Genomic DNA, 22,309 nt, shown 5'->3' on the forward strand with positions numbered 1-22,309 from the left:
TAATTTTTTAAAACGATGAAAATACATATTTTAGTGAATTAATTTTTATAGCTTCTCAAAAAAGCTCAAGTTATTTAGTCCAATTTTAACCGAGGTATTCTATTTTGATCAGTGTCTACTCACTTTTACCTCTCACTGTATATGTAATAATATTATGAAAACGAAGGAATGTTTAACGCTAGAACAACATATGCTTTTAAAGGATTTCATTGTTCTATCGTTAAACTCGTCCTCCGCGATTAACAGATTAACGATAAAAGACTGAACTGGTATCTCTGTATATTTATTTTCTTAACAAATTTAATATTAATTTAATTTAATTAACTATTAAGATCGCTGTAAAATATTTGTATGCTCGTCGATTGAATAGAAATGTGCAATACATAGCTAGAAATCAAAATGATTGAAGATAAATGTTTGGAGAGTGGATCAGTGATTAGATTGTTAATTAATAAAATATAATAATCGCGCTGATTCATACTCTATTACACAATTATCTTTACGTTTGATGATTAACACGATAGAAAAGTAAATATAATAATGATTAAGCGTTTAAAAGATTGTTTAATGATAACGAATAATCGCAATGAATAGTATTACTGAGTCATTCGTGTGACTCGGCAATACTGCATATACATTGGAATATTTAGATGAACCTGGTATTTTGATTCTTTTGTGAATCTTAAGGCCATGTGTATCTTTACGTCGATTCAATTCTCTCTACATAGTATGTGTAAATATTATATCTAATTATGTAAAAAAAAAAACACTTGATACTAATAAAATACGAATTTTTAGAAAAAAAAAAAAATATTTACAAACTAAAGTGTGTTCCTTTTTGAATGCTGCAAAACTTCCATGTTATCCAGAGACATAAAGAGGTGTTAATGAATGCATCACGGATGGAAGGAATCGATGAAAGTGATCTGGATCATAAAGGATCAAGCGATGGTCTTGGTTCCTGAAAAATATAAAGAATCATGGTAAGACCGTATTTAAATGGTATATTAATTTGTTTTATTAGGACAATTAGAAATAGCACTGAAAATCATATTCAGAAATAAATATTAATTATTCTCGATAATAATACTCTATCGATTATTAAAACGAAGAATGTTAGATACTACTCCGTTAACGGCAGTACGATCCTTAATGATTAAAGAATAATCTCAGTCACAAATTAAATCACCACTCTGTAATCAAAGCTCATTAGTACCATTATAGAAAAATCGTATTTGTTGTTCTCGTATCTCTTTCCCACGTGAAAAGGATCAAACTGCTGAATTCATTAATTAGTCTAAATGATCATCTGTCATTCTAGATCGTGCCTTTAAGTGTAACTCTAATATTAGATTATACCTACGATTAGCACAATGTACCGAACGGTAAAAATCACAATGTAAATTTACGTCACGTTCAAACCGCACAGCTTTTGAAAGTTTAATTAAATCACGTTTATCATGCCTTTTTATTTGTTCAAGCTGTTTATGTTTTTCTTCTTATTCATCTCTCAAACGATTAACACCATCAAGACTTTTGCACAATCATTTTGATTATTTTGCATTCACGCGTTATCCCACTACGAACGTATGAAAAAAATTCTCGAAAATTCTTCAAACATGCGCTCGCGTTCGATCGAATATTAGTCATTAAATAAATTTCACTCTATTTACATGTCGTGAACATTTATCAATTCGGAAGACTCCTCGAACAAATGATCGAACTTTGAAAATCTGCAAACACGAAGCAATACGATGAAATTAATAAAGAACAGCTAGGAAATGAGAGAGATAAATATTTACTGCAAAAGTCTAGAAGGTAATATATCAAACTATTGATATGACGTTCCTAATACTTTATAAATTACTCATGAATGCTTCCTGATTTTCATTTTCACAGATATACACCACAACTGAAAAGTATTTACCCAGATACGTTTCGTGTTAATAATTCAGCTTTCCTACATTAAAATTTCTAAAAGGACAGGTATAACAGCTTCTGTATTAATTAGAGATTCTTTAATCTTACAGGTAAGAGTATTTCATAGATTTAAAAAAAATCTATCATAAAAATCATTAATCGCAAAGAATGCACCAGGTGAAATGAAAATCCGATTAATATTCTAAAGAATATTAGTCAGAAAAATATTTAAAAAAAACTAACATTGAGGAAATACTTTTTAGCTATAGCATATAAATCGCTTGATGCTCTTCTCGCACTGGAAACACTAAGTGGCAATTCCTTTTATCGGGTCGACTGAAATCTTGACGGATTCAATATGGACAAAAGTTCGAACGCGATAAAAAAGTGGTGTAAATGTATAAAAGTCCGATTCGCGGATTAGAAAAACTTTTGTCCATACCCTAATGTTACGACCCGACATACAGTCTCCTTATTTCAGCACCAACGTGCGTGTGATAACAATTTCGTGAAGATTATTGATTCCATTTAACATTACCACCTTCTGGCAAACGAATCACAGAATTAGAAATTTCTTTAATTAACTCTATATTACAAACAATATATTCGGTTTTAATCGAATATCTGCATGTATGCGCGTAGTGAGGTGAAGGTAAAAGGAGCGCGCCTTTACCGACAGTGGGGATAATACCGACACACGATCTGCATTACCATCACCCCATAACTAATATAAATTTGACAAGACTCGTTCAACCGAACACGGTTTTAACTTGAATCGAAATTTCTATTTAAAAAGAATCTATAATCTTCGTGAAATGCCTTTAACATCATCGAAACGGAAAGAGAACTGCAATGTTTGAAAACATCATTTAATCGAATTATCTAGTTGAATTCTACGATTTCGAAAATGAAACTCCTGTACCCATTCTCTAGCTTCCTTCCTATCTCTCCTACTTCTTAAATTAATCGAAGAAGCAATAAATAATAAATCGGTGATTCCTCTGAAGATGATACCCTAATGAGCTGTACTCTTTAGACAGACGTTTAGCTTATGCTATAAGAGTTAATCGAATCGCCAATTTCTTTTAGCCCAATGAATCGACCGCAATCGTGCTGAGACCCTTTGGACTGATGGTGGTTTTGAATTGTTCTGGTATGGGATACTCCGCCTGTAAGAATATAGAAAAACAACAAGATATGAATATATGTATATTCAACATTATTAATTATTTTAAAATAATTTACATAATCTCCATTTCCTTGGGGTATCATCACGTTCATCTCGCTGGATTTGCTGCTGATGAATTCCACGTTCATTGATTCCGAGCTCAAGTACATTTGGCAACCGTCTGTTTTATCGATGGATATAGTGGGGACTTTTCCAAGTACCTGCAATCAATGATGATGAAACAAATAAATGAAATTAATCTGATATAAAAGTTGACAAATTGTGTATACACGCTATAGATACACGACGAGAAAGGAACAGCTGCGAGTCGCGGTTTCTTTCGATTTCTCTCGTTTCCCGAAGTTCACATCCTGAATAATTATATAGATGAATTGATTGTACACTAAATAGCATCTGATAACCGTTTTCAAAATGCACTGGCAATTTGGTAAGCTTTTCCATATACTTATAGAGTACACAGGGACTATGTACAATCCCTATAATAAGAAAATTGTACAACACCTACTTTACTGATGACTGCAAAAGTCGTATTATAAATTCTGAAACGTATAATTTGTATACGTATGAACAGGCGGAAACCTGGAACCCGTACAAATGATTTGTGAAGTCGACTGGAAGGAATGCCCTAAAGCAATCGCAAATTACATTTGGGACGAGATCGTAACCGATGTCCTCGACTGCTTGAACAACGAAAGCATAATCTGGCGGGTACAGAGAATTATTATTATTGAATTGAAACGAATTAGAGCGACTTAGAGGTTTATGAACATAGCGATCAGGTAAGTTGTTGAAATTTGATTTGACGTTTTCATTTTTACTTCTATCTGAACGCTATGTTCACGATTTTATAAACTGAACGTTAGAAAGAAAGAATAAAATAAACGTTTCTGTCCTGACGAGTGTTAATGTGTTTCCTTTTTTCTTTTTCAAGATTTTAGCAGTATTACTCGCGTGTATCATGTTACTGCATATAATATCCTGCAGAACAAAAGAATATATTGAGACTACTGTAGATAAGGAGATGCTTAACAAAGTCGGATACAAAATGGAAGACCTAGAACTGAAAGTTAATATACTGACATACAAAATGCAATATGGATGTTGGCCATTGCCTCATCAAGTCAAGAAATCAAACTTCAGGAAACATTTGAGAAATCTTAGGTTAACCATGTCCAGTCCGAACGATCGAAATAACTGGATAAAACATGTGCTGTTAAGGTATATATGTTAAAGTATTCTAATCAGTGGCGGCTCGCATATAGGCACTGTGGATCTGCAGCACTCCGTATTTCCACTTGATATTATCGATAACATTTAATATAATGAGTCCTTTTTTCCTTAATTCTTTCTTTATACTTGTACAATATATAATCCTTACGCTTAATGTCAGTAGCCATCCCCTAGTTTATGAAAAAGATACAAAAATCTTCGTATGAAACTGTGCGCTTTTAACTGTGCGCGCATGCGCATATAAGAAGCTGCGCGCAACGCTGTGTAGGAGAGCACTTTCACTCTCGCAATGGCGGTTTTTTTTAAAACAAAGGCTACAAAATTTTCTGAAGAAGCACCCCGACTAATTCTAGCTACGAGCCGCCACTGATTTTAATAGAAAATAATTTGTAACAAAGCTACTAGATCATCAACAATCCACGTAGCATAGAACGTGACGAAGCAATTAAATTATTTATCAAAACAGCAAATTATTTTTCTAGTCCAAGAAGAAACGAGTCATATGCTTCGTACCCAAAATACGATTATCGTTCTACGCATGGTCTAACAGAACTGTTCGATGCAAGGAAAAAGATCGTGTATCCGTATCTTCGGCAAGAGAACTTGCCAGTAGAGCGTAGCAGTAAATCATCGAAAAGTAGCAGCGATAAATCTCTAAAGTACCATTACCCGTTTAACGTACAATCCCTATAAATGTCAATGGTGTGTCAAGTTTAACTCTTTCCAGACTGAATTCGATATTCAAAAGAAAACTGAACAGAAACGTTCGAGAAGCGTCGATAAACGAACGTTTCGAGATGCAAAATCGAAACGCTATATCGCTTCCGTTGTTCTCGAGAAATAGAAACAATAAATCCACAAGCAAACTGAGCAAAGATTCGAGACGTTTCAAGAGCAAGATAATGACCGGAGCTTGCAAGGAGTTCGTGAGAACCATGGACGAGTGTAAAAGATACTTGAAGGAATTACACGACAGCAATAAAAATCTTGGCTTAGTTTGTACTTCCTCTAACACAAGCGACGAATCCTCCATCAAAGATTGGTCAGAGATACAGGTAAAGTGAGTGAGATAATTTTAGAAAATAATAATAAGTACATATCTGATTTTCTTACAGCAACAAAAGTGTGAGAAAGAAAACAAGACCGATAAGACCGATAAGGAAGAAACAGATTTGAAGAAAACAGATACAGGACAAGAAACTAAGGAACAATGTTTAGAACTGTCTAACGCCATTTGTCCCACACTGAAATTCAGCGATAAACGCATAGTTCCGTCCAAAATGAATATAACATTTTGCACCGACATGTTTCCACCAAAATCCGTCTCGAACATGTTAATATCAGATGAACCGTCTAACCGAACGAAATTCATAAAAACGTCCCAAGAGGCTCTGTACCGAGTGAAGAGAAAACTGGAAAGTCTACACAATGTCTTACGCATGTACGAGATGCAGAATATAGAAGCGAAAGCATCGGCAGGGTTGCAAGAAAGTAATAATAAAATACAGAGTATCTGTCAGAACGTTGTGAAGACAATCGTCCCTGCTATAACAGAGGCCGACAAGTGGAACGATAGTAAAAAAAATAGAGTGAATTTTAATATCGACACCAGAAAGAACCCCGATGAAGCGCAACGTACAGTGTACAACAGCTCGGAACATGACAGCGATGCAACTGCTAAAAGTTCAATGGGATCTGTTCACAGTTACTCCGCTACGTTCGACGCTTGTCCGATCAATGATCCTCGGTACTTGTTTCCGAACAGGTGCGAATCAAATATATACCCTTCCATCGCTAAATTGGGCTTGATGCATGACAGAAAAATTGTATATTCTTCTAGCAGTAAATATGGAAAGATACCTGAAAGAGTATATTATACTATTTCATCCGATTCAGATGAAGGAAAAGACGTTAAGAAAAAAAAAGAAACAAGGGTAAAGAAACATTTAGACCCCCTACCAGATATGTACATTGATAAGAATGAAGAAAAATCATTTGGCTTCTCTGATCAATATCCAGTTCCAATGGAAACCGATGAAGACTTGATGATAATGTCGCCAAGATCAAGCCATACAGAGATGTCAAAGGATAGCGAGTCTGAAGATAAATCCACAGCACTGTTGCTACAAGAAGCACTGCAATTTAAGAAAGCATTGTTAACACGTGTTGAACTTGAAAAAGTATGCTACATAGAGCAGAAGAAAGATGATACGAATGATCAAACTGAATGTGACAAGTACACTTACGTTAACAATAATCTTCAATCAAAGTTCCTGGATATCATAACGGAGGAACAGTCTGTTAGTAGTTCTACCGACAAAACCAGTCTAACTTACATGTTTTATAATGTAAAACAAGAGAAAGAACAGCCACGCTCTTCTATGGTTAATAATAATATATCAGAAATTAGGGATTCATGTACGTATAAAGGATGTTTGAATTCAAAAGACAATCTTAGTTCGCCTTCAGAATATTTCAGTTTCACTAATATAATCCAAGAAAACAAGAACCAGTTACCTATACTGAAACACAATTACTTTCAACAAAATGTACCTACAGAAATGATTCCTAGTAATGTGGAAATAAAATGTTTTAAAGATGTTTCAAGAAAGTCTAATGTAAAACTTACAGAAATGCATTACGCAAACTGCTTGAATGCTTCGAATGCAGATACGAATAAGCAGAAAATTTGTTACGAGTACATAAATGAGAAAGAGAACTTTGGGAAGCAATTATTACATTTGAATAACAAAAGTGAGTTTATGAATCAAAGTATTCATAGCGTGGAATTGTATTCAGAAAATTTAGACGAAGCTACTCTAAATGAAGAAAATGAAAATTCAAGTGCATGTGTAACTACTAATTTCTTAAACTCTGAGCAATATATTAATGTGACCTACGATAAAGGCACAAACGACAGTGTAATAAATACAAAGATAAATGTAACGAATGATGAGAAGTACATTAAAGATAACGAAATTCCAACGCACATTCCAAATTTCAATTTAAAAAGACATCCAGGTGCATGTTCGCTGATCGAACAAGTGCTAGTAGCAGACATAGGAAAGGAAGCAGAAACGAATATGATGCTTGAAAATGATAATGAAATATACGAACTCTCGGCCACTGAAAGTAAAGAAACTTCAACTGAAACGAATCTAATACAGGATTCATTAACGTCAAGCATCAATCACTCGAACGATTCTAATATTCCTGAACCACCATCTGTAACAGTATTGATTAATAAATCATTAGAGGAAGAGAAATTAAATTTAAATTGGTTAAATGTCAACCGTAAGTTCAGTGACGATTGTGTTAATGAAACGAACATAAAAACATCATCAACGAACACAATTACTCTTCTAAAATATGATACAGCAGATAATCATACAAAAATTCATCACGATCAAAACACTCAACTGAAGGATGAAAATAAAAATTTAATCACAGGAAATCCATTTGCAAATCTGGATAAAGAAGATTTAAATAACGAGGCGGACTACTACAAATCTTATTCCACCCACGTTTCTCCACACAGTAGTTTATATTTTACTGATGAGGCCTCAAGTTCCACTATAAAATTGAACAGCCATTCGGTGAGTCTTGAAAACCATTTACATTCAAATTTATATGTACTGAAAAATAATGAAGGAAAGCTTAAAGATGAAGATTTAAAAGGCATTAAAAACGCAGAAACTGCGTCAAACGAGAACAAGATAATGAATGTTACAATTACAAGAAATAATGAAGAAACATCTAAACAAATATTATCAAACTGTGAGAGCAATGTGTACAGTAAAAATGATTTACCTTCTCCTAAAAATGATATAAAAAGCACAAATGTATTAGAAACTGAAAAACCTGACAGTAATAACTCTAACTTGTTATCGTCAAAAACTATGAATGTTACGCCTAACAAAATAGAATCTAATTTATTGTTAGATTCCATGGAAAGATTAAATGTAGACCACAAATATTTCTCACCTAATACCTCGCCTCGTGAAATTTTTCCAGCAGAAACGAATCAATATGAATCGGTAAAATCAAAAAGTCATGAAAGCTATGCTCCAAAATTGGAAAAATTGGAGAAGTCAGACCTAAGATCCGAGTTGTTGAGCAGCGATCAAATCAGAAGTGAAAGTAATAAAAATTCTGCTGAGCCAAGACGTGCTGTAGAAAATAATATTAAGCTAGATAGAAAAAGATCCCAATCACAAACAAGCTTTCGAACGAACCAAATACCAAAACAAGTTGCTTCACGATCACACGAATCTCCGGTAAGCAATATAAGTACCATAAATGATACAAAATCGCTGGAAAATAAATTGAAATTGAAAGATCATATAAAATGTTTATCACCAACACCGAAGACATCTTCAAAGTCTTGTATACCAATTCTGAAAAGCAGACTAGAAGCAGCTCGTCGATCAGACAATGAAACACGACCTAAAAGTCCGATGAGAGGACCATTAACGATGACTATGCTCTGGAAAGATAATTTATGTAATAAAAACGACAATGTAATGGACGAGATACAAGTAGAAGGTAAATCAGAGAGTAATAATCAATATACAAAATTAAACAACAGCTGTGTAGAAAAATCAGATGGTAATAATAATCGTACTGATACTACGAAATCACCAAGAATCGTACAAAATACAATTAAAAATACTGGTAATAATATTGCTCAGCAGGAACAAGTGGTAATATACGTTAATATATTCACAAAACAAGATCATAATACAACAAAAATTGTAGATCCAAATAAATTTTTGGAATATATTAAAAATAGAGAATTAAATATACAAAAAGAAGTAGAAAGTGAAGATAAGATAAAGAATAAAATTCATGAAACCAGGACAGAAAATGAAAATAGTAGGATGCATAAAATTGTTACTATCGTTTCTTCTGTTATAAATGGCAACGAATTAGATCAGCAAAATGCATCTACCATTAAAACGCAAAGTGGATCGTTGTTGAATATTTTAACAAACGATCAATTAAAAAATCTGTGTTTTCTTTCCGTCGAACAACGAGAAATCGACGTGACCGCTAAACCATCTGTTATCGATACAAGTACTTCGATCTCGGATTTAGAAAATGTTTTAGGTCAATCGGAAAGCGTATTAAATAAGTTTCAAATATGCGGAATACCTAGAGAACTGAACAACGAAGAATACGTAACATTATTGGAGATCCTTCATCAAGAGGCAAATTTTGTACACCTACAAGAATTGCAAAATGTCTGCGAAAAACTCGTGTCAGAAGATTTAAAATCAAAGTGACAATACTATTATCCATTGTTAAATTCATAATTGACGATCATTGCTATACATTTTTAATACCATACATTTATTTTCTGATACAGAACGTGTACTCCATGTAATTATATAAAATATATTTTTTACATATTACACCAAATCTATGGTACGTGAGCTCATTTTTTTATATTTGTAAAAAAAAAATCAAACATACCTGCATTTGTACGCTCTGGCAGTTGACAAATTCGATGCTCGACACAAGAGAATCGAATACCACAGACGACTTACGACACGAATCCATGACAATGGAGTTAACTTTGCCTTTGATAACTAAAGTACTGTCTTGACATCGGAACATGTAAATCACGTTGTTCATTTCTACATTATCAATCAGCAGATCTTTGTTGCCTTTATGATATTCCTAGAGTAATAAATAAATTTGCATTTGTAAATAAAGTGGATCTTTTTAGCAGGCTAAAAGAATAAATACCAATTACATACCACGAGCCATTTCTTTCCATCCCTGGTAAATACTGGTGGTTTGTCAATTGGCGCATTTGCAGGCGGTACGATTTTTGTTGGTATAGAATTACCAACTAATGGTGCTTTAAATGGTGCCGGACCAGTCCTCAAAGAAGGATTTTTATGCGTCTGCATATCAGATGTTACTTTCTTTAAATCTATAAAATCAATCGATTAGTTTGATCAATTTTACTGATTAATTGAATTTTTAATATGTTACTCCTTTCGCTGCCACGGTGGTCCCATGGGATCGGCGCTTGTCTTTTCATTTGACTACCACTAAGAAAAATGTGCTACTGACAAGATTGTACCGTTATTTTAATATATTTCACAGTTCTTTGCCATTATAAAATTTTTAATATGAAATTTGTATCGTAGCCCACTGATGCAAGTTCAAAAATGCGCGTGGCAGCGAAAGGGTTACTATCGCGCTATATTTACTCTTTGTAATAGCTTCTCCCTGATTGATTTCGGCGAAAAGAGCACTTCTATCATCAGCGATATTGGCTGGCGCGACATCAGCCATGGGCATACATGGTGGTGGTGGTGGTGGTATGCCTACTGGTGCAGAGCCAGTTTTTGCCCACACTAGTCCTGTTGTGTGATGCTGACGTACATACTGTTGAAGATCACTTAGCGTTTGTACCCAAGCCTTGCACCATTCGACATGTACTTTATCTCTGTAAATACAAAGGACTAACCGTTATCAAAATAATTGAAAAAAATTTCATGTTATCGTTTTAATTACTCATAATGCACGCTTACTTTTCTTTCCAATCTTTTAACACCCGATTGGTATAAAACTGTCCAGCGTCGTTCATTTCTTTTACATAAGGTGCTGGCGTAGGCGAGACAGCAACCCATCCTAAAGCTGGAATACTCTCACTTATCGCTGACAAATGGTTGAAAAACTGAGAGCCTCTATTCTTTTCACGAAATTCTTGAATCTGTTGAATTTGTGTAGAAGTAGGTCCAAGAAGACCGACCTGTTCTGTTTGATTTGTTGGAGCTGGACGAGTAGCCGCAGTTCGAATAAATTCAAGCTGAATTCTATCAAAGAAATATTAATTATTAAGCTACTTGAGCGCACTGAAAATCTGAAATGGGATAGTGACAAATTACGTACTGAAATGCTTTTTCTACAAGCTTACTATGAGTAGCTACATCTCCGCCAATCTTTGCACTCAATTGCAAATATTCGTTTACAGGACCAGCTAAAAGATCTTCATAGCCTGCGACTGACATACTGATAACTTGGTTTGTTGAACGGACAGGTGAAGAAAGCTGTACCGATTCACTGTTTTTCACTGGCTGAGACCTCTTTGGCGATGGTGTATTTGTTTGAGCAGCGGAGTCCTGAGTTTCAGTTACAGGCTGTCCTCTTACGTTCTCCAATCTTTTGGTAACGCTCTCCAATCTATTTACCAGTTCTTCCAAGTGATCCTCTTTGTCGTTACCTTCACAGCCTTTAATGTAAAACAGATTTTATAAAGTACTATAGGAAAAGCAATGTAATGTTATGAATATTTAAAAAAATAATAAATTCTATTAATAAAATAACTACATTCCTTAATTATTTATCATTAATCAGCTTAATATCAACTTAGAAACAGTAATTGGAAAAAAGTACACTCCAGAAACTTCACGTTTACAATGAGCATATTAAATATAGAACAAGTTTATAAATAGTTATGTCAACATCCACAGCCACTAAATCATTATGTTGCAAGTAAATGTTAGAAATAGATTGGTGTTTTCTTGAAAGCATATAAAATATTTACATAGTATAAATTTATGAAAATCGTTTTCATATATGTATTTTAAATTTAAATACTTTATGTAAATTGCATAAAATGAAATGACCAGAATATTAATTTCTTCCATATGATATATAGTTTCAAGGATTCAATAAAACTTGATAGAATATACATGCATACAAAGAAATTAATTCGTTATCGTGGCTTCAGTTTAACATCCAACAATGTGCCACTTCGTATAAATTACACTTGCTCTTTTTATTATTAAATTATCACTACAGCAGACGCAGTAGGGTCGTTCCTGCAAGAGCTCGTCTTTTCAGAAACTCGTGAAGAACTAAACCACGGTTCTAATGATATTCGACGCGAGTATGTGCCGGCCTATTCTTAGGAAATCTGCGAAAATTGAATCATGCGTGGGTAGATAGCATTTCGTATGGATTTCACGTGTTCACAAGTGCTGGGCAATTAAATATTTCTCGTATGCTTAATATAAATATAGCTAAAGAAACTTAATCAACATTTTATAAAAAATTATAAGTTTATGCTTATAATTAAGAAAGAAAGAGTCAGAAACAGTTATTGTTTACCGCTATATAAATTGCTGGAAAAACACGGTTACCTTCTTTTGTTTATTGTGAAAAAAACTATTCGTTAAAGAACACGGTTGAGTTGAAAGGTAAATAGGTCGGACTATAAAAATAGAATGACTAAGGACGGAACACTACACCGGACGGTAACAATATATAAAACGGTGAAAAGTTTTGAGTGTTGAGTTCTTTACGGTAACTCGGAAACAAATGATCGTACGGGACGACAGCCCCCAAGGTAATATTCTTACATATGTACAGTGGGTCACAAAATTATTCCCTCACCGTTTAAAACAGAATGTCTCATTTAAAATTGGACCAAATGACGAGAGATTTCTCGAGAAGCTATACAAATTAATTTACTTAAGATATGTGCTTTTGTCGTTTTAAAAAATTAAAATTTTGCGAAATCCTGGAAAAAATAGTAAAAGGCAATTTTTGAACTTTTTTATTTGAGCCTGTAATGAAAATTTAAAATATGACATTTGTAAATTTAAGTATGTTGTGTATGCTGAAAATTTCATCGAGATCGGTGAATGCACTGAGAAGTTACAAGTAATTAAAATTTCTGCTAATTATGTTCTTAAATAAAAAATCGCGATTCTCGGAAATTTTAATTACTAGTAACTTCTAAGTGCATTGGCCGATCTCGATGAAATTTTCAGCATACACATAACTTATTTGAATCTACGAAAGAGATATTTTAAATTTTCATTAGAGGCTCACATAAAGAAGTTGAAAAATTACCCTTCACTATGTTTTCTCACGGTTTCAATAAATTGTAATTTTTTAAAACAACAAAAGCACATATCTCAGTAAATTAATTTTTATAGCTTCTCAAGAAACCTTAAGGCATTTGGTCGAATTTTAAATGAGATATTCTGTTTTAAACGGTGAACGAATAATTTTGTGACACACTGTAGTTACATGTACTTTTTGTATGTGTATACTTCAGCTATAGAGTATCCTGATATACTATCCATGACATTTAAAAGGTTTCTCTTAACCACGACTCCAGGGTAACTGCGAAATCATACATTTGCGTAACTTACTGCATATCTGGATAAATAAAAGACACATATTTATTGTATGTGAAATTTTGAAAAATCATGCCATACCAAAAGTTATCCAAATTCAGTGTCACATCTTCAAATTGAAATAAAACGCAAAGCAGAGCTGGGCCTAGGCAGACTAGGCAGCCGCTTAGGGCCCCTCCAAGGTTCAGGGCCCCCATAAGACAAATCTAAATTAGTTATACAAGCTTTAATGTTAATTTTATAAATTTTATTTGAGGTACTTAATTTATTTCCCACCGAAGGTTACATATCCCTTCACCCTTGATTTGAGGGTATGTACTTTTTTTATGTCATATATATGAAGGGGCCCTTTTTCAGAGCTCTCCTCGGACCCCCAAAATCTCAGGGCCGGCCCTGACACAAAGTATTTGATTTTTGTATGGTTACTTTATTTTAATACAAAGTCTATTTTATGACATTAATTATGAAAAACAATATCATTCAACGGTCCTTCTCCACTTTTTTTTGTGAGCTTGATACGTTTGACCAAATTTAACGAACGAATAATTTTTCACGAGGAGGGTGATTTAACACCATTAGATTTTTTTATGGGAAAATGAAGTTTACGCCAATAATCCAAAGACTATTGACCAGCTGAGCAACAAAATCACATATTGAAAATATAATGGAAAACTGAGTAGGGCCCCTGAAAAAGTAGCTCAAATAAAATTTATAAAATTAACATTAAAGCTTGTATAACTAATTTAGATTTGCATTTACGTCGATTAATATTCAAGTAAGCATTACTCTTCTTGCATTCTTAGACGCAAAATCGTCTTATGGGGGCCCTGAACCTTGGGAAACCCTAGGCGACCAGCCCTGAAATTGGGTGAAACGCATCAGGCCCGTGAAAAAAGCCGAGGAGGACATTTAAATAATATTGTCTTTGATAATTAATACAAAAATCACATACTTCTCATTTTATTTCAATTTGAAAATGTGACACTAAATTTGGATAACTCTATTATAATGAAAGAATATTAATACACAAAAGTGAGCAAAATAAATCTCAATAAGGAGTATCGATTAAAGTAGGAAATTAATTTAAGATGAGCCCTAACCGGTGTGTACCATCGGTCCTAGAGGGTCAAACCTCACTCTGTGCTCCGACGCATTTTGTGCGGCATGTAATAAATCGGAGAAGAATCTGTGACGTCTTAAAGCTAATTCATCGCGAGCAACCGGGGTCGCCGGTGGTTCCTGCATTCCGCTGCATTCTTCCGAATCATGTTCGCCATCTTCCTCCTCCGATAGCCAGCGAGGATCGGACGAAACTGCGCGTCGTACATTTCAATATAAAAAAAAAAAATGAGAAAATTACATTTTTTTAATTTTTATAAATAAAAAGAGAGTGTACGTCGCATCAATAAAAATTATACCTGTCGGCATCTTTTTATCTGAATTGGTATCGTTCGGACAAGCCTCGAAAACAGAATCGTCGCCTTCGTCCTCTGGCCCGTCATCGATCGTTCTTTCGATATACGCAGAAGAGTCGTAAAGATTCGTTTTAACGGTGCTAGGAAGGCCAGAATTCAATATAACCTTCATCAATCCACCCCCGCTATCATCGTTTGCACTTATATTATCACCTTCATTCGCACCTCCATTTTCATTTAAATCCTTCGTTCCATTTGCCTCTTCCTTTCCCTCTTTCGTTCGATCGACCGCATTTTCGATATCATCGTCAACCTCGTTCCCGTTCGATTTCCCTATAGATTCCTTCTTCGATCGAGAGTTATCGTTTACTTCGTCGCGTTTACCGGAGGGTAACGGACTCTTGACAGTCAAGTCGTCAACTACTTCGATGGAATTATTTTCCATCGATGGAGAAACTTTCTCGAATCTTTGCAAATCACCGTTCAACTTCTCGTCCCGGTTGATCAAACCGTTTTCCTCTGTTCTCGTCGAATCGATGACGGCAACCACCTGCGAGTCCGTCACTTTCTGACTTCGCTTCGGCGTCGATTTCGTCACCTCGCCGTTCGGCTTCTCCTTCTTTGTACTCTTGTTACACACACAGCATTTAAACATCGTCAATATTGATTATAGATTTTCGTTGTATCAGCAATAAACTCTATCGGCGCTTTTATGTTGCGAACCTCGGTGGTTTTTCAAACGATATACCACCCTCTGTACGTTCGATCTATCCGTTTGTATATTCAACGGTGTTATCGTTCACTGCGGTTGTTATCGATCCGTTGCGATCGATCGATATCGAAGTGCTCGGTAGAATCAAAGCGTCTCGCTCGAATCGACGAACAGCGATAAAAGATTATCGAATGTAAATATGAAATTCGTAACAGTATAAAGTTTTAATCATAAATTCGGATTAAATATCGTACTTTGGTCAACAATCACCGTAAAAACTGACAAACACCTTTTAATATGTATAACAATTATTGACTTCTTAACATGTAAGGATTATTGACTTTGAACATATGAAAGTTAATAACGACGAGGGCTGAACTTTACTTTAGGGGACACAAAATTTTGGACCTCTTTTTTTTTAATTCATAGTTTTTGATGTGTAAAATCCAAAAATGCAAATCTTAACTTTAGGAATCTAGTGATTAAAAAGTTATGAGCGTGTAAAGTTTGACACTTTTAGTGAATTTGATACGTTACTGCGACGCCATATTGGCTTCTTGTCCAATGAACGGTGTCGCTAGCTGCAGGCAGACGCATGTGGGTGCCGACCACTTTAGCGGGTTTAATCAAACCGTAAATTTGATACTGTCGGAGTTAGTTAGGTTTATATTTATCTTAGAGAGAGAGAGAGAGAGAGGGTACCGCCCATTCATTTACTTATTGTTTCTACTGTATCAATTTTATGAGTAATTTAAATACAGCTAGCGATGGAACTCATACCCCAACAAAATTTGGTATCCCCTAAAGTAAAGTTTAACGACGACGAGTATTAAGAACACTTTTGTAATGTTTAAAATGGAATTTTAACACTGACCCCTCACAGCCAAGGTAACCGGTATGGTACTTACTTGAATATTTTACTTTAAGCACACGTGCTGCTCGCCTTTTGCAAGCAACGGAACTAGGCAACCGAATATTTCATTCCATACGAATTTCCCACGGGAATCACGCACTATATACTCGAGTTACGTTTACTCACAGCCAACCTCCGTGCATGTACAATGTGCGTTCGTTAATGTTTAAAATTATTAATTACATGAACACTTTAGTGAAAATGGAGATACGACGATTAATTAACACCATTTGTTTTTACAGGAAACGTTAAACGGCTAACATTAACAGTCAACGTATATCGAAGAAGCTATAGTTATATAACAGATATAAAATGTTTACATAATTTTTTTATAAACACTGTTGGATTATCTCAACGACTCCTACTTTTACAATTATCACATATGAAGTAAATCAATTGTTAATCAACGTTAAATGATGATCTTATTAAAGAAACAATATTTTTTAATGACAAAACCTCATCTTTATCTTATTACACCCAAACAAGTAATACAACACATTTCCCCGCGAAATTTCTTCGATGGCGCGATGATCGATTGCAACAACGCCCAAGTTTATTACGTTTTTAAGATTATTCTGATAAAAACGAACTTTAAAGTATCAATTGTACATGCATTTTAAACATATACAAGGAGGCAAACGATTTTTAATCATACACGTTTATCTTGAAATATTCGATGTTATATATGTTTTTTAATAATTTCTGATTACTGAAAATACGGAAACGCAAGGAAGCAGATCTACGCCCTTCCTACAACGCACGGTACACCCTTTTAATTCTGTCACGGTTTTCATAATCGCGTAGAAAGACCGTAGTAACTTGATAGCTTATAAAAGCTAATAAGAAATACACACACAGGTAAATAACATCATAACCACATGTTGTTTCTATAGATAAAAGCAACACGACATATAAGACTATGAATGGATTCAGAGAATGTTTAATCATTCATTTACTATGAATCACTTTTATCAACTCGTCTGTACACAATGTGTGATTAAGCATGTAAATCAATGCTGTCTCGAGAATGATTATTTTATACCAGCAACGGATCAAATCTTACGGAAAAATATTGTCCGATGTGCATCAAAGTTGTACACATTTCTAACGTATTCGGTGCGTTGTTTAGGTAATGAAACGTTTACTGGACCATTTGAACTACTGCACCAGAACGCCCAAATAAAGAAGAACGTATCGCGTCACTTCTATTTATACCAATATTATTCACAATGGACAGCTGATCAAATTCGAATCAAGAATTATACACGTTACAGTTTGAATTCAATGAAAATATCCGTAAGGGCGGAGTGTCTGCCCCGAAAAACAATCTACTTTCGAAGCAATCGGCGTAATACTCAACCGTTTCTAGTTTCGACCGGCACTCTGCGGTGCTGCCACAGGGTGGTCGAGACCCGAAATTGTTGCAAGTTTCTTGGGTAAAGAGCCACGTGCACCGCAGGACTCTCAAAATTTGACATCGTTTCTGAGCAATCTGTCCAATATCTAGTTATACCATGATTTTTCCTTCAAACTGAAGTTCTATGCCTTAGTGTTCACTTAGGAAAACTAAATACAACTGCTACTATATATTTATTACATATATATATAGTCAGGAACTTTTATCTATTAAAAATTATTAACACTGTAATGCCTTTGATACACACGGTCACTTTATGTTTTACAACATAAAATGTAAGCAATTTTTAATACATTTTATACTACAAGTAATTTTAACACTGCTGTACATATATATTTGGTTGCTTATCAAACTTAAGTGTATGTTATATACATATAAATAGCAAGTGCTGATAACAATTTTTATACTTGATATCTATTCAAGGAAAACTTGAAACATTGCTGTATTAGGAAGTATAATACCTTCAGTTACCTAGATTTGGTAAATTCAATTATTATCAATTATAATACTTGACAATTATACGAACTTGTTGTGGCATATCAAACGAAAATTAATGTATACTTACGATTTTTCCACATATTTAAAACTTTTTTATAAGCACCGGGTACCATTCGAACGTCATCTTTCACCACTTCACGAATTTCGGACATTTTTTAATTTTTCAAACCGTTATACAATTATTAGAAAAAATACACCTGAGAACCAATTTGTTTGATGTGTAACTGATGAATGATAATAACGGACTCACTTCGTCAGCTTTCACGATGGAATTTTAATCTCGCGTAAGAATCACAGGACCGTATCATATAACCAACCTAATGGTATAAAATTTCAATAATGAATTTTTTCATTCAAACCACAAAATAATTAACGGCATAATTTTAAACAGCGAACAATCAAAAACGTTAATATAGATATCACGTACAATTTTCTGTGAAAAAATAGATATTCCAGTTTTTATACCAAAGACAGAAAGGTGTCTTGATTACCCAGATATTTTATTTAATAACATTTTTGTACCTCTGATATTAAAAGACATGAAAATACATTACCCAGGTGTCAATTGTCAGGTGCAGCATATAGTATGACTCACACTTGAAACGCAGCAGGAGATACACACAAGCATAACCATGTTCATAACCAATTTAAACTTACCTTTTTTATCCTTTATGAAACAAATATAAATCTAGTTCGTTCGATAATTTGCAAATGATGTATCTCACACACATACATATACATATAGAATGTGTGTATATATATTTATGAATAATTATAACTTTAAAATACGGATAATGTAAACTATGGAACGTCATAAATAGCAAAATGTTTTCAGACCCGTTAATATGTACCTAGCGGCTGTGGCAAGTATTAATACAGACTTATTTACACAAAATACGTAGACTTACCTGTTAATACAAAGTTTTATTAATGTTCAGCAATATCTACACTGTCACTTGATGACAATCGATTCAACAACACAACAAACACAACGCACAAGTGGCAAGAGTTCAATCTGACAACATTACTACACACACTGGGGCGTTTGCCGGATACCGGAAGTACTAGTTCTTGCTATTATGGAACTGCTAATCGCGCATGCGCCTACATTCAAATTTTTTACTTTTCAAATTAATTAATTCGTCTCTTTAATAAAAAAGAATATAGATTATATGAAAAAAGATGAGAAAGTAAAAAGTTTCCTTATGTAATAAATCAATATATCTAGAATATATTTGAAATAATGTTATTTTTGTTATTTAAATAATGTAGTTTATTCTTTCGTGATATCGAATGAAAAATTGTAAATCAAATGATCTGTGAAGGTTGAAAATAAATGTATTCTGTATTACGAACTTTTAAATTAAAAACGATGCTTCGAATATTCCGCTGTTCAGTGCTGCCATCTGATACCGATTTAGTTCTTTACAAAATAACTGCAGTAATTGCGCTGAGTCACAGATAATTTTATCTATGTATTATATATATATATAAATGTTATTTAATTGTAATCTTTATCATGAGGCTTAAAGTTTCATAGAATCTTGCAACATTGACTTCTTTTTAGTTGTAATTTACATTTGTGTAGTTACTTGTATGCGTAAGGTATGACTTATTCTTGAACGTATATATTTTATTAAAAATCATACTACAAGCACCTTTTAGTGCAATTTCACAGAGAAATCAATAAAAACAGAGTACACAGAATATCGTATGAATAGAAACATGAGCACAAAATTCATATTTATTGAATCAATGGAAATTTTTAGTACAATACCTCAATATCATGTATTACTAGAAGCGTTCTTAATTTTTTGGCTGATTTGGTTTATTGTTAAGAAACATTACAGTAGCCGTGAAAGGATACCAACAGAAGATGAAGTAAAACGAAAACTTGTAGAATGGAAACCTGAACCTTTAATAACTAATCCACAAACGACTCATCCGTTTTTAAGTCCAAGATGTATAACATCTAGAGCTGGCAAAAGCATAGTAATTGATGGAAAACAGTGTTTGAATCTAGGTACGCACAATTATCTTGGTTTAGCGGAAAGTAATGAAATAGAATCGAATGCGATAGCAGCAGTAAGAAAATATGGAGTTGGTTCTTGCGGACCACGAGGATTTTATGGAACTGTTGATGTTCATTTAGAATTGGAAGATAGTTTAGCAACTTATACAGATACAGAAGAAGCTGTAGTATATTCGTATGGATTTAGTGCAATTTCATCTGCAATCGCAGCTTATTGTAAACGTAAAGACCTTGTGTTTGTGGATGAAAAAGTAAATTTTGCTATACAGAAAGGATTAGATGCAACTAAAGCTAATATTATCTACTTTAAGCATAACGATGTTAATGATCTCTCTAATTTACTAATGAAACAAGCAAAACTTGATAACCAGAATCCCAAAAAAGCATCCAAAATTAAACGTTTTTTAATAGTTGAGGGTATTTATATGAATACTGGTAACATCTGTCCATTACCAGAATTAGTTATACTCTGTAGAAAACACAAATTAAGAATATTTATTGATGAATCGATATCATTTGGAACACTTGGTAAACATGGTAAAGGCGTTACCGAACACTATGATGTTCCTAGGCATGAAATTGATATGATTATAGGTAAATAATTTTACTAATTTATAATTATTAATAAGTATTTCCATATTTAAATTTAATTGTACTTGTTTCAAACGTATTTGCGTATATTTTAGGATCTCTGGATTGGGCAATGGGATCTATCGGTGGCTTTTGCGTGGGTACATCATTTATTATTGAACATCAGCGTTTATCTGGGCTTGGATATTGTTTTTCTGCATCCCTGCCACCTCTTTTAACAACCGCAGCCATTACTTCTCTAGAAATTATGAGAAACAATCCACATATATTTAAAACGTTAAAAGACAATTGTATAGCTGTAAATGATGGACTTCAGAACATTAATTGTTTAGAATGTTCTAGTTTTCCAGAGTCTCCAGTAAAACACGTTTACTTGAAAGAAAAAATGGATCATAGTACGGAAGAAAAATTACTTTCTCAGATTTCTGATTGCTGTATTGAAAATAATGTAGCAATTATAACTCCTGTATATTTGGAAGCAGAAAAGAATTTACCTAGGCCTAGTCTTAGACTTTGCGTCTCTACTCTTCTCAACAATAACGATATTGATTTTGCCTTGAGCGTATTAAAAAAATGTGCCGAAGAAGTTTTATCAGTATAAATGAAAGGACAATCAGAAACCTCTTTAAACGATGTATTCTGCACGTTCATTATCTCTTATCATTTTCATGAATTTATGCATTCACTGTACAGTTGTAGGAAAATTGTTATTAATCTTGTAGACAAAACATTTTTTCCTTCGTAAATATTATTTTATCCTTCATTTAATAGCATTCCACTTTAATATTGTGATAAATATTTTATCTACACAGTAGAGTAAAAAGTCTTTCTGAAGTTACTGTTTATATGTTTATGTTATGTATGTGTAAAATATTAAAAAAAGAAATACAAAGTACAAACGAAAACATAAATAAGTTTTTTTTAAATTTTATATTTTATTAATTTAGATATTTATTTCATCATACAATGTTATCAATGCCATAAACATAATGTAGAAAGATCTATAAATGGATTATACATATTTAAAATTCATGTTAATAGCTTATGCTTTGAGTATAGTTGATAATAAATTATTTTATAAAATATAAAATACATATATATGTAATAATTCCCTATGAATATATTCCTTTAATACTTTTAATGTATGAGAAAATCAATTAATATGTTAAGTGGTAATATGAAATTTTGTTATTGAAATAAGTTATTGCAATCAAAGATTTTTGAA

At 33.5% G+C, this 22,309-nt stretch overlaps 4 protein-coding genes across 7 annotated transcripts; 3 read left to right on the plus strand and 1 right to left on the minus strand.

The window, feature by feature from the left end:
* Positions 1-994: 994 nt before the first annotated feature.
* On the minus strand, positions 995-19,057 carry LOC114874925 (adenylyl cyclase-associated protein 2). Of its 4 annotated transcripts, none has more exons than XM_029184681.2 (10): positions 19,016-19,057; positions 14,925-15,549; positions 14,607-14,819; positions 11,249-11,588; positions 10,888-11,172; positions 10,564-10,802; positions 10,102-10,280; positions 9,815-10,021; positions 3,166-3,309; positions 995-3,089 (listed from the first exon to the last, which is right to left on the minus strand). In XM_029184681.2, exons 1-10 carry the CDS (start codon positions 19,040-19,042, stop codon positions 3,006-3,008), a joined length of 2,343 nt encoding a protein of 780 aa, XP_029040514.2. In that variant the 5' UTR covers positions 19,043-19,057; the 3' UTR covers positions 995-3,005. The 4 variants fall into 4 exon arrangements, with proteins under 4 accessions (XP_029040514.2, XP_029040513.2, XP_029040515.2 ...); XM_029184680.2 differs by lacking the exon at positions 19,016-19,057 and adding an exon at positions 17,610-18,082; XM_029184682.2 differs by lacking the exons at positions 14,607-14,819; positions 14,925-15,549; positions 19,016-19,057 and adding an exon at positions 18,529-18,749.
* On the plus strand, positions 3,323-3,895 carry LOC114874930. The gene is made up of 2 exons (XM_029184693.2): positions 3,323-3,536; positions 3,681-3,895. The coding sequence occupies exons 1-2, from the start codon at positions 3,521-3,523 to the stop codon at positions 3,863-3,865; spliced, it is 201 nt and encodes a 66-aa protein (XP_029040526.1). The 5' UTR covers positions 3,323-3,520; the 3' UTR covers positions 3,866-3,895.
* On the plus strand, positions 4,068-9,727 carry LOC114874924 (reticulocyte-binding protein homolog 1-like). The gene is made up of 4 exons (XM_029184677.2): positions 4,068-4,327; positions 4,822-4,998; positions 5,067-5,394; positions 5,455-9,727. Exons 1-4 carry the CDS (start codon positions 4,068-4,070, stop codon positions 9,622-9,624), a joined length of 4,935 nt encoding a protein of 1,644 aa, XP_029040510.2. The 3' UTR covers positions 9,625-9,727.
* Positions 19,058-19,884: 827 nt separating the features above from the next.
* On the plus strand, positions 19,885-22,116 carry LOC114874927 (serine palmitoyltransferase 1). Its single transcript, XM_029184689.2, has 2 exons — positions 19,885-21,087; positions 21,180-22,116. Exons 1-2 carry the CDS (start codon positions 20,175-20,177, stop codon positions 21,683-21,685), a joined length of 1,419 nt encoding a protein of 472 aa, XP_029040522.1. The 5' UTR covers positions 19,885-20,174; the 3' UTR covers positions 21,686-22,116.
* Positions 22,117-22,309: the final 193 nt, after the last annotated feature.

This window comes from Osmia bicornis, chromosome 6, assembly GCF_907164935.1.
Source record: "Osmia bicornis bicornis chromosome 6, iOsmBic2.1, whole genome shotgun sequence".
Lineage (NCBI taxonomy): Eukaryota > Metazoa > Arthropoda > Insecta > Hymenoptera > Megachilidae > Osmia > Osmia bicornis.

Bases quoted from the DNA above. Each gene is read 5' to 3' on its own strand.
- LOC114874924 (XM_029184677.2), top strand. From the start codon at position 4,068: ATGTTACTGCATATAATATCCTGCAGAACAAAAGAATATATTGAGACT. The intron at 4,999-5,066 runs GTACCATTACCC...AACTCTTTCCAG, and splicing joins AGCAGCGATAAATCTCTAAA to ACTGAATTCGATATTCAAAA. The intron at 5,395-5,454 runs GTAAAGTGAGTG...ATTTTCTTACAG, and splicing joins AAGATTGGTCAGAGATACAG to CAACAAAAGTGTGAGAAAGA.
- LOC114874925 (XM_029184680.2), bottom strand. From the start codon at position 17,648: ATGTGTACAACTTTGATGCACATCGGACAATATTTTTCC. The intron at 15,550-17,609 runs GTAAGATTTGAT...GTGTGTAACAAG, and splicing joins ACATCGGACAATATTTTTCC to AGTACAAAGAAGGAGAAGCC. The intron at 3,090-3,165 runs GTAAATTATTTT...ATATTCTTACAG, and splicing joins CCCAAGGAAATGGAGATTAT to GCGGAGTATCCCATACCAGA.
- LOC114874927 (XM_029184689.2), top strand. From the start codon at position 20,175: ATGAATAGAAACATGAGCACAAAATTCATATTTATTGAATCAATGGAA. The intron at 21,088-21,179 runs GTAAATAATTTT...CGTATATTTTAG, and splicing joins TGAAATTGATATGATTATAG to GATCTCTGGATTGGGCAATG.